The sequence below is a fragment of the Haliaeetus leucocephalus genome, unplaced genomic scaffold (genome assembly GCF_000737465.1).
Source record: "Haliaeetus leucocephalus isolate CR32 unplaced genomic scaffold, Haliaeetus_leucocephalus-4.0 Scaffold849, whole genome shotgun sequence".
Lineage (NCBI taxonomy): Eukaryota > Metazoa > Chordata > Aves > Accipitriformes > Accipitridae > Haliaeetus > Haliaeetus leucocephalus.
The window spans coordinates 36,528-55,310 of record NW_010973285.1 but is presented as its reverse complement, the minus strand read 5'-3'; the positions used below and the strand labels follow the sequence as shown (position 1 = coordinate 55,310).

Sequence of the window (18,783 nt, the reverse complement as noted above, 5' to 3'; positions counted from 1 at the left end):
ATAATCCCATGCTAAATTCAAGCAGCATATGCTAGATGCTAGCTCAAATTAAAAGGTGGCTGCATTTTACTGTATTTTGGCATGCTTCACAAGTTAATATGGATATAAGTGCTGTGTCTGGTAAAGGAATAGCATGGACAAGGAAGTGAAAGCAATGATGCAATTTCAAGAGGTTGTTGGAATGAGGAAATCTATTCTCAGTTACTGCCACTAGATAAATAATATCCTTTTTAAAAAAAAAATAAACTAAATATCTAAGTGAAAAAGCTTAAGGAAACCCTGCTAAAATTTTGAGAGCATGTGGGACGTTTTTGTAGTGAAATCTAAAGAAGTGGAAAAGAGAACTCCGAAGAATGAAAGTGAGGGTGAATCTTTCTACCTGCTAGTAATCCTGCTAAATGTACAGTGATCAAACTTCCCAGCTGGTCAAACAGGTCAGTCACCACCTGGAATGAAAGGCACATTGATTAGAACATGTCCTAGTCACACCTGCTCAAAGTACAGTGGCATTACACAACTTTTAATAAACATACAGTCCTGTCTTGCTGCAATTTAAGCATATGCCTACCCTAAGTTGTGTGAATAGTCCAAAAACATGGAGATTACCTGCATGCTTAGATTCAGCTATTTGCGTTGGTGTTTTCAGGATCAGAGCTTTAGCAACTTACTTCAATACATGTAACCATTTTATAAACAGAGATTTATTTAGCTTGGTGACTTTATCTTAAAGTGTAGACTAATTATTTTCAACATATTCAGTTCAGTCACTAGATTAAAAATGGAGATCATTGTCTCTTATCATTCACTGATGAAGGGCTTTTACATAATATTGCAAATATCTTCCAGGCTATTAAGTTTCAAGATTGTTGCAAGAAATTTAAACTGTCTGTGTTCACTGGCACAGATGACACCTAAATCAGAAATCTTAATAGTTGCTTAGAGCCGCCTATTTGCATGAAAGTTAACTTGTTCATTTTCCATGTCTTTATTAACAGGAAAGACTTAGTAGGAGTTTATAATCTACCTTTATCTTCTTTCAGCTTGTTTTGGCAGGTACAGATAGAGCACAGAAAAGAGTGTTCATTATCTTTTCATGCTCTCAGAGGCAAATTCTGTGAAGGTAGCTAGAGGTTTACATGTTTGCATCAACTAACATCCAGATAGCGTGTGAACTAGGACAAACCACAGCCATGGTGAATCTTTAGGGAGGATTTTTAAAAAAATCCTTACTTTCTAGAAGAGGATGTTAATGAGTTTCTTGTTTAGTAGAGAATTGGATATAGGATCTCTGTCTGTTTCCTTCAGTATCAACAGTAAGGACCAGTTTTCTGTGGATTTGCCTAAGTCTGGTTTCAAACCTGCTGGCATTGTCTGCCACCACTTCAATCACTTAAAATAAGGAACATATCCTATAAGCTTGTTTAGTCAAACTTTACACCAGCTTCTTGAGCAATATCTAACTTTAATGCCGTCTATACCATTGAAAATAAAACTGGGGGAAGAGGTACATTTGGCTTGGGCACTAACAGCTTTCCTGGCACCCTGCAAGTTTATGTGAGCCACAGAGCCTGGTAAAGGTTTACTGGTAGCACCTTCTTGTGCTGTTGTAACAATGCTGCTGCAAAATACACACCACTGATGTCACTAAAATACCACAGGATGTAAATAATTCCATTAACTTCAGTGAGGCTATTCACATGAATAGGACCTTTCAGCACTCAGTGGGTAATGAAGGGTTCTGAGTTGCTGTGTCTCTTACTGAATCCAGTTAGAAATTGGATCTCTCACTACTCAGTTTAGCCAGGACTGAAGCATTACAAAGTTTGTATGTGAAACAACAGTCATAATGCTTTCTGAACACTGATGAACACATTTCCTATACCAGTGATTTTCATTTGAAAATCATGTTGAAATGGAAAGTTAAGGTATTGCCTGTCAAACTGAAGAAATTTGTCTTTTGGCCTATGATTTATTTTCTTTTGGTAGAAGTCTTATCTGTGACTTGTCTCAGAAGCTAGAACTACCTGATAATTCATTTAATCCAAAGATAGGAAGTACAAAGGTGCCTTGTGCCATCAATCACTGATTAAACTTACAGTCTCGTATTTTGTAGGTCGGTCATGCAGTGGAATGAGTGTGAAATAAGCTGAGTGTATTTTTGTCGATTAATTTCCTGGAAATTATTAAATTAATTTAGTGATTGTAGTCACACTCTTTTCTAATTATGTAGAGCAGCAATTACTGAAAGTATTGCACTGGGTAGACATACTTTTGCCAATACAAATTATTTAAAATATTTATATTACATCACTTTATTTAATGTTTGCTAGTGTTTATATATTATATTGATTTTTTAAATGCCAGTTGTGGGTCTTCTAGAGCTAGTGAAAGCAGGTAAAAAGCCACTGCTGAACTGGACTGAAAATCAGAGGGCATAATCAAGATTTTTCCAAAAACATTCCTAAAGACATCCTCCAAGTTCAGAATTGTATGTGTTACTACTGTGCCTATCATCAATATATAGAACAGAAAAGGAAACATCTCTTCTCTAATTTGCTTTACAAGTTCCACCATGGCTGTGAAAATGTGTCTATTGCTTGCTCCTTTTGTTCTACTGTTCTCCTACTTTTCTTCCTTTTTCCCCATGTCTCTTACTATAAATTACTGCTAATTTTTGTCACATTTTTTATGTGCCTTTTAGGTATTGGAGTCGGCATGCTGGTACGGGAATATGGCAAACTCTCTAACTTGGATAAATTCTACTTTTCCTTTCCTGGGGAAGTGCTGATGAGAATGCTCAAACTCATCATTCTACCATTAATCATATCAAGTATGATCACAGGTATGACTGGAAATATACTGTTAGCTGATGAGATTATCATTGTGGTTTAGCTTTCTTTCTAAAAGAAATAACCTTTAAAAATGATTTGATGGAACTCTATAATGAAAAGTATAGATTACATATATTTAGGTTAAGCTTTTCTATATATAATGAGAATGAATTTCAAAGGATTAGCATCATTATCTGGTAATTAAGTTATAAAGACTTGTGAGATAATAACTTACATGTTTATAGATTCTTATATCTCTCCCTGTTTTCAGCAGTGGGTTAAACAGTTGCAAATTGCAAGCCCAAAGCTGCAACTGCGTATTCTCAGGTACAGAGTTAACTATTGTGAGTAGTCTCGTGCTACCATTTCACAAGAAAGGGAGAGCTGATCTCATAGCTTACTGTCATAAAAAGAGGAGATTCCTCACCTACACTTCCCTAGTCTCATCAAACTCCCATGAGGTACCTTGCATGAGCTCTGGTGTTTGCTAAATCCTTCTGTGAGTCCATTCAATTCAATCACCTGACAAAAAACTATATTGGGGGAAAAAACTAATTTGGGGGGAAAAAACCCAACCATCTGTTTGGTATGCTTAGTTCAAAAGAGTTTTGGAGAAGTGCAAGAGAGTGGGGAGGGAGACTGTGTGGCCAGGAAGGGGTTATGTAAAGCAGAGCAAAGCTTCCCTCTTTTGGAAGAAGCAAGCAATCTGTTGGCTGGAACCCCGCCATGGCATGCTAGAATTTGTTAACAGCTCACCCGGTAGGAAAGATTTGGAAAGAGTTGCCAGAACAAACCCAAAGCGAAGAAACAGAACTGAATGTCAAATAGCCTTTCTGGAAAAAAAAAGAAAAAGTAAAGCAAGCCAAACAAACTTGTCTTTATTCTTTAAGCCTTTACTGGGGGAATAAGGGTTGTGACTATTTTCTTTTAGCTTCCTACAATGAATCAGGACACATTTGTAATTATACTGTCCCCTTACATCGCCACAAAGCCTCTACATTGGGAGTGTATTCATGTCCAGGTGTTTGTTGTTTGGTTGGATGGTCATGGAAATACATCAGACATTTGACTGCAGAAAAGGAGAGCATGTTCTGATCAGAAAATGAAAGGGGATTTTCAATCATGCTATGAAAGTGCTTTCAAGAATAGGATATTGAATACAAACACCAAAGCCCCTCAAAGTTCATGGCCAAAAATACCACTAGTTTCAGCAGCACACCCTAAAGTGGGCCTATGACAGGAAGAGCCTAAGAGAAGCTGCCAAGGCCTTTGGGGCATATCTGTAATGCAGGGTGATAGGAACCCAGTGTTAGAATTGAAATGGAGAATGTCAAGAGCTGCAAGATGAAGATATCCAGAAAGGAAAGCTGCAAGAGGCAGAGTGAGAAATGACAGCAGAAAATAGTCAAGGGCTGTGTCCAAAGGAATCAAGGGAGGTGAAACAGGTGTTAGTACATAAAGGAGAGAAGAACAGAGAGAGGAATAAAAAGGGCTTGGGTGTTTTAATTAATATACAGGACAGCATCATTTTTATATAGAGGAGGAAATCAGACAGAAAGCAAAGGAAAACTGAACTCTACTTTTCTCATATTGAACTTTAGTCTGTGACAGGAGATCCAGGAAAAGGTGCCAAGATAAGACTAATACATTTCTTTTTTTTGAACAAGCTTTTATTTCTGACTGAAGTTGGGCCTGTGTCTTCAGAAATAAATGATGTCATTAGGATAACCATGAAATGAATTATTTATTAAATGTATCCCTGTCCAGCACTTGCAAGGGGAAACAAGAATCATGCTGTTAAAAATATTATGCTGCTATTTAATGTTTAACATTCCAGTATGAGTAAACTGCATTTGTAACTAACACAAGCTTGGATTTTAAAGATTGCAGATTACAGGAGTTAAATTCATACACAGAGATGAGAATAAGATGCTCCGATTCTGACCTTGGCATATCCAATTCACATAGAAAAAATAAGCCCTTCTTTTCTACACTTCCATGTTAGGTTTTTAGGCAAGAAAAAGGAAACAAGAGTGAAACAGAACAGAAGCTACTTCGATGGAATATAGCTTTGTGACTCTTGAAGGCAAAAGCACTAGCTGCCTGTGTGCAAGTAGTGCTGAAATGTGTGGCAAGCAAATGGACTAGGCGTGTCTGTGCATGATGGTTTTCACTGTTCACCTGCATCCTTCTTCAGGACATTGATGAGATATTTTGCCTCTTGTAAAATAAATATGGTAACCTTCCAAGCATCAGAAATGTGCATTTGAATTGAATAAGTAGGCTTGTGTATAATCATAAAGCACACGAGTCATTTTTCCTCTTTCACGCAGAGTCATACAGAATGGTTGAGGTTGGAAGGGACCTCTTGAGATCATCTAGTCCAACCCCCGGTGCTCAAGCAGGGTCAGCTAGAGCAGGTTGCCCTGGACCATGTCCAGTCAGGTTTTGAATATCTTCAAGCACAGAGACTCTACAACTTCTCAGGGCAACATGTTTGACCAGCCTCACAGTAAAACAGTGTTTTCCTGTTCTGATGAAATTTCATGTTCTTTAATTTTTGCTTATTTTCTCTTGTCTTGTGTCTGGGCATCACTGAGAAGAGTCTGGCTCTGTTGTCTTCATTCCCACCCATTAGGTATTTATAGACATGAGTAAGATCCCCCTGAGCCTTCTCTTCTCCAGGCTGAGTCCTGGCTCTCTCAGCCTCTCATCATGTGAGACATGCTTCAATCCCTTCATCATCTTTGTGGCCCTTTGCTGGAATGACTCCAAGTCCATCTCTTTCTTGTAGTGGGGAACCCGGAACTGGACACAGTACTCCAGGTGTGGCCTCACTGGTGTTGTGTTTAGGGAAAAGATCACCTCCGTCCACATGCTGGCACTGCTCTTCATAATGCTGCCCAGGAGGCTTTTGGCTGCCTTTGCTATCAGATGTTGCTGTCCTATTGTCAGCTTGTTGTCCACCAGGACCCCCACGTCCTGCTCTGCAGAGCTGTTCTCCAGCCAGTCAGCCTCCAGCATGTACTGGTGCCTTGCATTATTCCTCCCCAGATGTAGAGCTTTGCATTTATCCTTGTTGATCTTCATGAGATTTCTCTCAAAAAAATTCTCCAGCCCATCCAGGTACCTCTGAATGGCTGTATAAGCATCTCATGTATCAGCCGCTCCTCCCAGTCTTGTATCATCTGTGAACTTGCTGAGAGAGCACTCTGCCCCATCAACTGGGTCATTGATGAAGATGTAAAACAGTATTGGCCCCAGTACTGACCTCTGGGGTACACCACTAGTGACTTGCCTCCAGCCAGACTTCTGCTGGTGATCACAAACTTCTGGGCCTGGCCATTCAGCCAGTCTTCAATTCACCTCACTGTGCAATTATCTAACCTATGCTTTGGCAGTTTTTCTGTTGGGATGTGACAGGAGACAGTGTCAAAAGCCTTACTAAAGTCAAGGTAGGCAACATGACCTCTTTGCAATTCTGAATTTTAGCACAAAAGCAAAATTCACACTTTCAAAAAATACTTTCAAAAAAAGAATAGAATAAGGGGGGGAATGAAAAATTTAAGGAGGATCCAGGATGTGTCTTCAGCCATGTCTGTAAACAAGACAAGCACTTCACTGTTAGTGGCAAGGGCACATGTCTCTGCATTTGGCTGTGAACCTTCCCTGGAATGAGACACAAAAGCATTTTGCTGAAAACTAACCTCAACTTTATTGACTAAACGCAGGATATACAAGGATAGCACCACAACCTGCAAGCTGGCTGTCTTTGGTGGGACTAGGTGTGTTCTGAGTATGCCCAGCTCCTCAGGATTTGCATATTATGCAGAACCCTATAGGGCTTATACCTGATGATCACAACTGTCAGACCTGTGTACATGTTCACATGCTCAGTGGCAGACATTTAGGGCCCCAATGCATATGAAGTTTCTGCAGTAAAGCTAGTGACAACACATCAGCTGGGCCTGAATGACTCTTTTTAGTTCACAAGCTAAGGGGATGGTACTTAACTCACTGTGAGAGAAAGTTAAACATTAAGTCATGTTATTGTGCCTTTGCTGCAGGCTAAGAGGGTGCACAGAGACAATTGCAACGGCTTATTTGATGCATAATTGTAACCAGACCATGATGCTGGGTCCAAAGTCATCTAGGAAGTTTTGATGCTTACAAAAGGTTATTTTGTGAATGTATGTCATGTCAGAATAATGGATTTTGGTGACTAGTAACATTTTTGTACAAGAATCACCAAGACGTTATTGAACATAGAATCTGTAGTTTTCTTTTTTAGGATTATAGTGTCTTAAAAGGTAATGTCACACCCTGAGAAGCATCAACTTACACACATGCTTTTGAGACAGTGAGCTATGCACAAATACATGTCCCATGACCAGATCCCTGTCCATTTGGACATAAATAAATCAAGCCCAGAGCAAAGACAGTGATGGTGGACATCACTCCTTGAGATTGCAGGAGTTTCTGCAAAATTTAAACTATTAATAATGTTAACTTTGGGGAAGAAATCCTATCTTAGTGGGAAAACTCTCACTGACTTCTTCAATTAGAGGAAGAATACAGTCTATTTTCAAACTGAAAGGCAAAATTCTCCCTCTGGTTAAATGGAGGGCTTTGTAGAATGTGGTTTTCCTTCACAAACCCAGTTCCTCAGAGTATAAAAGAGGAAAGGCATTGTTTATGTACTTATTTTACATAGCGTACAAGTTGCAATTTGTGGAATTTTTCCACTGACCTGCCTAGAGGCTGAACTGTAATGTAATAAAAAACTAACATAAGCGCTAAGCATTTATTTGTTTGGAAAAATTTGAAAAGAGTGTTTAATAGGTCCTTGCTTTGTGGACAGAAGAGTGTGAGTAGTGCCATGCTCTTAGATTATTCTTAGTCTACCCCAGAGCCGAATTTTAATTGTTCTTTTCTTCTCATAATTACTTTAATGGATGGCAGATGTAAGTTTAATTTACTCTGACCCATAAGCCCACTACTGATAATTCAGTTCAAAATATTTAGCTCTTTTGGATCTCCATGAGATTTCTATCCCTTAAATTAGCTAATAGTACACTAATGCATCATTCATGTGAAGGAGTTATTTATATTTTCTGTTTCCTGCTGTAGTGGCATAGGAAGATTGAAAATGAAAATCAAAAACCTAGAGCGTTACTCAAGACCATTGCTATGACATCCAGACCTACACCTGTATTGAGTGTAATAATCCACACTCCAAATCCACTTCTTTGAAGTAGTGCTCTAAAAGAATAAATTAGTAGGCAAATACCAGAAATATATTATTTTTAGGAGCCCTGCAGGGAGAAAGAATTGAGAGGGATCTCTTGTGTGCTTCCTGGGAGTTTTGAGGCTTAAATCTAGTAATTCTGGGACTGCTTAAAAGCCTATAAAATGTCCTTGAAAGTCTTGGAAATCCACAACTCTAATGTAATTCAGAGAATGAAAATTCTCTAGAATTGTGCAGTATATTTCATCACATGTCTGCATACTGGGCAGACTAGTCCACTTTAATCACTTTTAGCCTTCTTTTTCATGAACTGAGGTTCACAGGATATGTAATGGCAGTAAATGTTGGCAAATCTGTTTTCTGTCTAGACTGCAACAGCACTTAGGCTGGAGACAGCTGTCCAGTTTCCTGAACAGTTGTTCCCCTCTACTTGGATACAAGCTGAGGAAAATTACATGCGCAGCTTGGAACTACTTAATCCACACAAAGTGTCTGGCCTTCTTTCCCATCAGTCCCATGTTAGTAGCTAGTGTCAGGAGATCTGGAACTTAACCCAACACCCCCAGCCCTCCAGATACTACTGAAGTGCCATGGCTCTGCTTCCCATCTCTCCTCAATCAGTCCTTCTAAACTGGGCTTATTTTAGATTGCCTGTCTCATAGATTATTCAGACTACAAGCCATGGACCATGATGTGGAGGTCTTTCTTTAGGGCTAGAATATTTTCTGTCAAAAACTTCCCCTAAAAGTTGGCATCACATATGTGATAAATGACCCTTCTTTGATGATGTTTCCAGGGTTACCCATAAATGCCAGAAATCTCAGCTGTGTAGCAGTCATGTCTGTTCTGTTTCCTGCATCATGCTTTAGGTTAAAAAATGTGACACATAACACAGCAGGTCCATGTCTCAGATCTCAATATTGATGACAATTTTATCAGCTGTTCAACATCTCTTATAAGTTCTAAAATAACCTCTCCCTCATTTCTTATCTTTTCTCCCTGACAAAACATTAATAAAACTTTTCTTTATGTTTGTGACCTTCCCTGCACTTCCAGCCTTCACAGGCAGCTCCAAAGAGGCTAGAACAGATGCATGGGAGTTTTCTGGCTCATGAATTTGTGCAGGGTCAGCTATGGAGAACACCAAAATCCCTTAAAGCAGTTGATGAGGTATTTGTAGGTTACACACCGCATACCTCAACAACAGTGAAGAAAAGACAGTATCAGTTGCCTTTCTGAGGTCAGCTGTATGTGACCTATAAATACAATATCTGCCTTGCTGCGGGTCTGACAATGCTCCAACCGCTAGGTTTCCATGGCTATAGAAATAAACTCTTCCTTTACGCCAGGACCTGTTTTGATAACTGCTTCGGTACTGTCTGAAGCATCCTGCCAGGTCCACCTTTCCCAGTACCAACTGCATACTCTTTTATTTGCACTTCCTGCTCATAGTACAAAGTTAATGGTTCCACAGCAAATCTGGCTTATTCTAGCTGACAATGGCCTATTACAACTGCATGAGAGAGAAAAATGTCCCAGTGAAGTACCTAGGCCATGTGACTTTTCCCATTTGCAGAAACCATTGCTTTCCCTGTGGAAAGAGGATGTTGAGCCGTGGCTGATGGATGGGTATCTTGAACAGATTATTTGTTCTTTTGCATTGTTCAAAATTAAAGTGTCAGTTTCCTACCTTGGATCTATGTTTGAGAAGTTACTAGTTTGCTTTATCACAATGCCACTGAGTTTGGTGAATGGAGACCAAATGTACAAAATGGGAGACAAAAGAGCTGGAATGCAATGAGAAAAAATCATTAAGTAAAGTATTAATCAGATTGTTCTTATTTCTCATGTTTATCTTTGAATGTCAGAACAGTTCAGACTTAAACAAGCTTTTTTTTCATCCACTGTATTAGTAATCGAAGTTAAAACACACTGAGGCTGTGCCTATGCTCACGAATAGACCTGCCAGTTCCATTAGATATAAAATGTCCACAGATGTAAACTACTGTAAAGGAGAACAGACAAGGAAATGGCAGGAGAACAAATCTATTTTATTTCCTATAATGCAGGGCTTCCTTTGGTATCACAATTCCTGGAGTGGCAGCTGCATCAGCAGTTTCCATTTCTGCAAGTCCAAGAAGCACAGTTACTGAGATGCTGTGTGACTGAGGCATCCTTAACAGGCCCTGTGCATTACCAGAAGGCACACTAGTTTCCAGTCCTTGGGGAATCCCTGATCTAGCTTAACATACTCAGAGATTATCTCTTGAGATACCTGCATGTTCTTTACTTGCTTTTCTATGTTTCTGAAGCCAAAAGAACCTCCAAGAAAGCAGGTCCACTGTATAATATTAGTAACCTAGTTTTCTGGGCTCAGGCAGGAAACTCACCTTGTCCCTTTGTATTATGTACGTTGTGCAAAGGACAGAAAATGTTTCACTACTGTTAATGAGTTTTGCCTTCAGTTGTACTGAGGGATGCTGGAGGTCCTGTCCCCGCTGTCCATGTACAGTCACTGAGGCAGGGAGGACTGCAGAGTCATGGGCTATTAATGGACAAGGCTTTGTGCCATCCTCTTTGGATTACTTCTGTCGCAGTCATCTACTCCTTTCCCATCAATATCAGTTGACCTTATGAAACTGAGACAGCCCCTACATTATTTAAGGTTTTAAATTATAGTAATAAAACTCTGAAGTGTGCTTCTGGTTCATGGAGCATGATTATCACCAGCTCTCAAGGGCAAAGAGCCCCAAAACACCAGCCATTCTGCAGCATTGGCAGTTACTGCCTCATGTGCCAGCTGTATCACTGGTAGCACCACTGTGGATGGGTCTGAAGTGAGTTAGTGTCTTCTGCTCTTCTGTTCTGGAGCTCAGGATGCAAACAACTCCACTATGTAAACCAGATTGCATTTACTTTTTTACTCCATTTCCCTGTCTGTGGACACCATGATCAATTAAAAAATGTAGTGTCATGTTAAAGTTTTCTTTTTAAGAGTCTAGATGCTAAAACTTGTTCACCTATATGTTTTACCACCAGTAGTTTTGAGGTAAATTCAAGTATTGTCAGTACTCCAGGTTTTCTGTATTTACTTCATGCATATTTCACCTGCTACAGTGCAGAGGCTATATTTCTGCTTCATCCATGAACTGAATCTGATTTCTGTTACGAATCTTGCTAGCCTGTCCATCTTGGCAGATTGATGTGTCATCTTCCCTCCTTATAAGCTATTATTATATTCCACCCAAGGAACATCATATCTCCTGAAAAGGCATTAACTTGAGATTATATAACCTCTAAGAGATTTCTAGAGGAAAATTAAAATTTGCCTACAAGTGATATGTTTGCAAATAAGAGGAATGGAAGGCAGTACTAATACCTTCTTTCTATGCATGTAGTCCAGTAAGGTCTCTAGGGAAAGATCATAATATAACACTGCAATGCTGTCTGTGCCAACTGCCTACAGGACAGCACAACAGTCCCTTAGCAAACTGATACCCAGGCTCAGAAATTTTTCTTTACAACTTACCTGAACTTCCTTCCATTTTATAATGGTTTTGCCTCTTTCATTGCCATAAGCTATTCATCTCCCGTTTATTCTTCCCTTTCTATCGTATTTCAAAAGGTTCATAACTACTTTTTCAACCCCAACTTAAATTATCCAAGATGTCCCCTTTCAGTATTTGGAATATTCCTTGTAACTATTATCGTATTCCATGCTTTAGGCTGTTGGTTTTTTTTTTTTTTTAAATCTTTTTTCAATGCCTCTTCCAAGTTAGAAGACCAGTATTTATCATGCTAATCCAGTGGTAGTCTCACTAGATCAGGTAAGTAGGAATTGAGAATTTTCCGATTTAAGTTTTTTGTGGTATTTAAAGAGCACTAACAGATGCTTATTCATTACCTGCATGCATCTATCTCTCTCTCCCCACTCCCCCAATTTGTTAGGTTTTTTCAGTTCATTTGTAAGACATTCTTCTGTTGCATATACACAACAATACTAGTGGAATAACAATCGTTTGCTCCAAAGAAAAGAGATTAATTATATTTCTATCAAGTCTATTGAAAAGGTAATTGCTACAAGCTGTCATAGAAATCCTTTTCCTTTACAGTAAGTAACAGTGAAATTTGAATACACAGAATAACTGCTGTTATAGAGGGACTGACAGAATAGGAATGGAAGACTTCTAATAACAAACACTAAAGACAGAGGTAGTGGGTCACCAAAAATCTCATTTGAGAGACTGCATATCTCAATGTCTTTGGGGCTTCCATTTGGCATAGATTCTTCATTACTGATCTTCGCAGCCAACATCTTACTCAGAACTGTCCGCCTAATGAGACTTACCTATATATGTCATTCAGTTAGCTAGAAGACTAGTTACAAAAGATAATTCAGAGCCCCATGACACAGTAAACAGGAGGAAAAAATAAAATTACATGAGATGCATATCAAGTGAAAGATGGTTGAGAATGATCTATAGGTAAAAACAGCAGCATCCGAGTCCTGCGTCTCAGGTGAATAGTGAAGTCATGCATAGAATTGTGCTGTCTGAAGTCCCGAATGTGGATGGTATTTCAGTAGACAGTTGTAGATTACTTGTTTGGTCCTGACAGTCATGTTCTTATGCAAGGGATGCAGTATTGCGTTTCCTAGAGAATTCCACAGAGCAAAGGGAAAAAGAGCAAAAGATTCACCATTTAGCCCTTGGAAGGAAACAACAATAATTCCTGTTGAACCTAATTTGTAAACTTAGATTTCAGGGAGAAAATGAAGAAAGTGAGCTTTCAGGGGATTAATCACAGTCAGGGTAAACTTGTACTTCAAGATTGTTACAACTAAAAGGGCAGAACAGGAAAGAAAAGGCTCAGAGTCTGGAATGGGAAGAGGGAAAAATCACAGATGAGTCAAAGATGGCTTCAATAAAGTACAGGCTCTGAATTCAGCAGTTTTACGGTGATTCCCCTTGCAGCAGTTATTGTCTGAAGTGTATACAGCATGATTTTCCTTTCAAAAAGTGAGCATAGGCCAAGGACAAAAGGACAGATGACAGCTGGCTTTGGTACTCTTTCTTCTTTTTCAGAAGCTCTGAGAGGAGCATTCTTCACACAGGAAATGAAGAGGTAATGGTGGATTGGCTTGCAAAAGCAGACATCCAAAGTGGATGTAGCCATATCATCAAGAGACTGAGAGACTGTATGGGTGAAAAAAGTTCAGATTAGTTGGTGAATTAACATTTAGTCTATTGTCTAGTCTTCCTTTCTGAGTCTCAGGGAGTGTAACTGCAATATGTGTCCCTGTTTAGGAAGAATCGCTGTGGACTGATGAGTCACAAGGGAGATGGCATAGATGATGCCAGGCACTGTGAGCACAAAGATCTCTCCAAACCTGACTTCATGTTCATGAACTGTCCCGAATTCACAGGACAGCAGAGAGGGCCTTTCCCTGCTCTGTAAAAGAAACTTTTGCCTGCTCTGAAAAGGAAACTTTTGCCTGCTCTGAAAAGGAAACTTTCCCACTTGTATCCGTCACCCAACTATCAAACAATGATAAAGTTTACATGGAAATAGGATGAAATCTAATCTTATATGTGTGAGATTCCTCCCTTTCCTGGTAGTAGCTGACTAGAGCTGGCAGTAGCCCATGGAACTAGAATGCAAATTTGGATTCTCTTAGACACATAGAGGAGTAAGAAAATAAGCAATAAGCTTGCTACACAAGTCAGCACTGGAGCTAGAATTTTGTGTTCTGTTCCTCAAGCAAAAATCATGTGTCACTCTCTGAAGATATAGGCCAAATACTGTTTTAGTATTAGTAGTGTTTCCCATTGCAAGTAGAAGAAAAGTATAGCAACTAATTCAAAATTGTCACTTGCCTTTAAGATAGATTGCTGTTATGACTTGACCACCAGCTCTGTGATGATCAGAGGATTAATTGAGAATGGTCAGTATGAGGTAAATGACATTCCAAAAAACAAACTAGAATGGAGAGGTTATACCACACAGTTAGATGCAGTTGAAATTTTTTAAGCCAAGGAACACGCATTTCAGACAGCTATCCATTTATCAAGAGCACTCTGTCTGCACTGCTTCATTCTTTCCTCCCCACCCCATCCCCATCCCCACCCCACCCCCCGCCCTAGTATTTTTCAAAGATCTTGTATTTTTGCAACAACACATAACATAGTGCACCCCTGGCAATAAAACAACACTACTATTTTTATATGAAACATTGTGGTCACTTTAGAAGGATTGCTTACTGAAATTCTGTATATGCATTTTAAGATTCTCCTATGTTTTTCTATTTTCATATGTCTGTTGCAACATTCTGTAAAAAATTTTTAAACGGACCTGACTGTCCTGGATGTCCATTGTATCACTTCTATGACCTAATGACTGCACATTGCATCCAGAAGAGCCAAGATGGAAGGGAAGAATTAAAACATGTACGCCTGGGAGAAATTGAGAATCCTTTTGTGATTCCTCTAGCATCTGCAGAAATTCCTCAATTAAAGCAATAAGGCTCATGGCAGTTTGGAGCGGTTTTAGAACTGCATTTTGTCCTTGAATCAACATCTTAGTCATAGACAAGAAGGTATAAAAGCCATAGCATTCTACTCTTCAGGAACGTTTGTTGCTATATTTTTGTTACAATAGTGAATTAGATATCAGAACCCTGAGAGAATTGTGTACTGTTGATGTGTGCCGTACTTCAGTTATTTCTCCTCTGAAATATGATTAGCTCCTAAAACTAATGGAGAAAGCTACAATATGTCTGGCAGTTGTGTGGACATGGAAGGCCCTTGAGCCAGACTCTTCTCTGTGGCTCTGAGTCACACTTAAGGAGAAGAGCCTGCCACCAGTGCTAGGAGCTGGCTAAGTGGCATCGATCTTTGTACAGAGAAGACTCACATCTTGATCATCAAGTGTAGCAGCGTTGGCAGAGGGAGGTAAACAGCCCAGCCTTTTGCTGTTTATACTTAATGATCAATTTGTCGTGCAGATGAAGTGAGGTGGTGAAAGAAACAGGTCCTGTCAGCTTCTACTGATCTTCAGACGCTTTGAGAACAGCTAAGAAGTACTGCAGGAGATGCACTTGATGATGACACTGAAATTCGTAGAGCAGAAGAAAAAAATGCCAAGGCCTCTAGGTATGATTGTGGCTGCTGAGCAGAGTCAGTCACAGCAGCAGGTTGTAGATATAGTCTCGCATAATGTGTTAAAAAAGAACACCTGGAAGCATAAATCTTTGTGCTCAGCTGGGACACCTCTGTAGAACGGTATGACAAACTCTAAGGATGTACGTATTATCCCCTAGGGAACCAGTAAGATGATAGTCACTGGGAGTCAGAAGAACCCTGTGATTGTTTTCAGTCCTTAAATGCAACCCTTTTCAGTCCCACATCTCACAGGACCACAGGATTAATGAAGCACAGTGAACAACTCTAGAATTACACTGTTACACCTCATGCCAAAGCCATTTGGACATGGGCACATTTGTACAGGCCTCCAAAGTGAATACTGATGCAAACCACACAACAACACAGTGCAATATTATCTTGTACAAAGAGCATTTTGCTTACTTGAGTTTTAATCATGTTGGGTACTGATTTGCTTGTTTCAGTTTGAAATATTTATCCCAACTGTACACATGTCAGGGAGGGATGGGGGGCGGGGAGGGGGAATCATCTATAATTCATGGATCACTCAGTTTCAGGTTTTGACCAGGGTTGGTACCTGTGGTACAGAGCAAGTGTTCTATCCCGGACAGTAGATCTCTCAAGTGTTGGTAATTTTTCAGTGATGATAGCAACTGCAGTCAGTCACTTGGCTATCCACTCCATGTTGTATAAAAATGTAGTTCTATAATGGATTTTATTATGAGGCTCCCAAATGTTGATACCAGCATAAAATGTCTATTTTATGTGGGAAATGAAGGTCATTCTAACAGGCAGGAACAAAATAGGAGGAGGAGTTAATGGGGTAGTAACCTTTCAACATCTTTGAAGGTTTTATTAATGCACTGTAAGTGCTTCCGTCTCCTGCACTCCATTAAATAAAACAAAAAGGTTAATATTAACAAATACTTGATTCTTTTACCTGACTTCATAGGTTGGTCCTTAGGAACTGCCATCAGCTCTTAAGTCTGTGTTAATGGCCAGCTTCAGAGAAAGATAAAAAAGCTTTATAATATCCAGATACAGAATAACTTCACATCACAGACGTTTCAGTCTGATCTAGTAGCTTGATACTGCTATAAACTGAAAGAACTGGTTTCTTTATCTTTCATGTTATAGTAACTGCTGTGAGTTTGGGTATTTCTACAACCTCTGTACAGGTTCAATACATCAGTCTCCTACTTAGCTCTTGGCCTGAGCAACGCTGAAAGACAACACAGGCTGCAATCTAGTTACACAGGTGATGAAATGTATTTCCTTACAACTAGTTTGAATTGCTACATGGCAATGTAGCTAGTTTGTGGCACTTTCCACTCCTCTTGTGTCAGGAAAGGAAGAGAACAGGAATTCCCTATTTTCTGAATAAATGCCTCAGACACAGTGAATGAAGCATGTTGCTGTAGGATTTGTTGCAAAGTCCACAGGTCTTTACCAGATGCAGAGATATATAATTACACTGCTCCATAGCAGTTTTGCTGGCACACTAGTGCAGGGTTGAAAGACCTCAGCTGGATTTTTATTCAACAAATCTTGTGAGTATTTCACATTTCAGGGGCCATTTGGGAGTCACAGACAGGTCTGGTTTGTGATTATGAATTTGTCTGAATGATTTACCTGACTCGAGTACCTGCAGAGTTTTTATTAGCTACTTGGTTTCTTTTACCTGAAACATTAGGTGTTATTCGTATTCCCAAAGATCTGAGTAACTGTTTTTGAAAACTGAAGGGGAAGTACAGAAATCATTGAGAATCTTATTACATTTCCTAGGAGACAATGACAAAGCTGTAGACCAGTCTGGAAGCAGTGAAAAGATATTGACTCTCTTGGTATTTGTATTAAATGGGAGTGGAGTTGTCAATAGCAGCAGAAAAGAGGACAAAGAAAGAAAACTTGAGGACTGGTTTGTGTTCAGAATGTTCCAAAACAACCTTTCCAAGCAGGAAGGCAAAAAAAGACAAGTGTTTATCACAAAAAGTTTAAAAAATCAATTTCCTGGATTTGAATGGAGCTTCAACAGCATCAGTACCATTGAAACATATATTTCAATGATTTTTCAAGACTTCATTATAGCTTTTCCAGCACTTTCAAAAATATAGCTTTGTTTAGGAACATTCTCTGTTCCCCTGTGACACCAAAATGGAAAAAAAAATCACTCTTGCCAGAGAGAAAATGTACAAGTAAATATTGGTCTTTCATGAAGTTGCAACCTTGTGTTATACTAAAGTGTCATTTTTTTAAGTCTGTGAGAAACTGAAAGAATAATTAATGCTTCCATCAGTGGCTACTGGTAAAAATCTCTGGAATACTGTGTTTCATATTTAGGCTGTTTTGTTTAAATCAGACTGGTCCCTTAGGTAAAGTAGCTTTATACAGTAGCATTTCAGGGAAGCATAAATAGGTACAGCAAAACAAGATTATGAAAGAAATTTTAGAGGTACTTCAAAAGTTGCAAAGGACTGATGGTGCCATTATCCAGTCTTAACAGGACTCTTGGTTTGATGCACTTAACCAGGTAGACAGGGGCTCTAAAGAGTCAGAGAAGCTATGTGTCACAACTTATTCCACATGCAAAAATCAGTAGTTGCACTCAACACAGGATTAAACTGGTCAGTTGTAATCATTCCATTTTTCCACTTCTGATTTTTTGCAAGTTTCACCATGTCCTCCTTTCTGGCTATTTTTTTGAAGAGGAAAGTCCTGGGAATCCTCCAGTAATAGAGAAGAAATAACAGCTATAAAAATAAAATAAATTAAATTGGTAGGCTTCCTGGCAATACCAAGCAAAAGATTCAAGTAAAAAAAGACTATGCACAGAATTTAAAAAGTTATCGCAGTGTGAGGAACAGCTGGATTAGAGTTTTCCTTTTTTCCTCAGCATTTAAAATGGGATGTCTATGTATCTTATCCAGAAGTATGTGCCTCTTCTGTTCTGTTGAGGGCCCTGTACCTTCCTTATCCCTGTTGTGCTTTGATGCCTTTGAATACTCTGTCAAACAAAATTGTTAACATCAGTCTTATTATTTATCCTCCCATCCTTTCCTCAAAAAAAAAAAAAAGGTGCATATACAGTGCAGCATTTCATTTTGGTAGAGTTTTAGGTCCTGGGACAAGAAAGAGATGTGAGAGACTTGATTTCACTGATTGTTTCCTTTTTTATTCTTTTACAAATGTATGTGTTGCAAATTAGAGAAAATTGGGCAAAAAGAGAAAAACAGTACAAAGTGCTTTGAGAAAAAATGGAAGCTGAATTGCAGAAGAATAGGCAATTGATTCTGAGATTTGGCTTCAGATATTAAAACCTTAACTCTGTTCTGCTGAGATGATATGGGCAGAGAGGTAGATAGATTAACAGATTTTAACACCAGTTGGTGTCATTTGTGATCATCTCCCTTAAGTCTTGTGTATCACAGCCACAGAATTGCATTCCATGCTTCAGTGGCTGTAGCTGAATTAGAATATCTCTTGCAGGAAAATTTAAGGAACTAATCTGAAATACTGCAGTTTTGAAATGCCCAGGGAGGGAGGA

At 39.1% G+C, this 18,783-nt stretch overlaps 1 protein-coding gene across 1 annotated transcript in view; it reads left to right on the top strand.

The window, feature by feature from the left end:
* The first annotated feature begins 2,688 nt into the window (after positions 1-2,688).
* SLC1A1 (solute carrier family 1 (neuronal/epithelial high affinity glutamate transporter, system Xag), member 1) overlaps positions 2,689-18,783 on the top strand; it is a 38,772-nt gene continuing 22,677 nt past the window's right edge. Inside the window, exon 1 of the mRNA XM_010582861.1 lies at positions 2,689-2,842. Coding sequence (XP_010581163.1) covers positions 2,689-2,842 — 154 coding nt within the window. The remainder of the gene's footprint in view (positions 2,843-18,783) is intronic.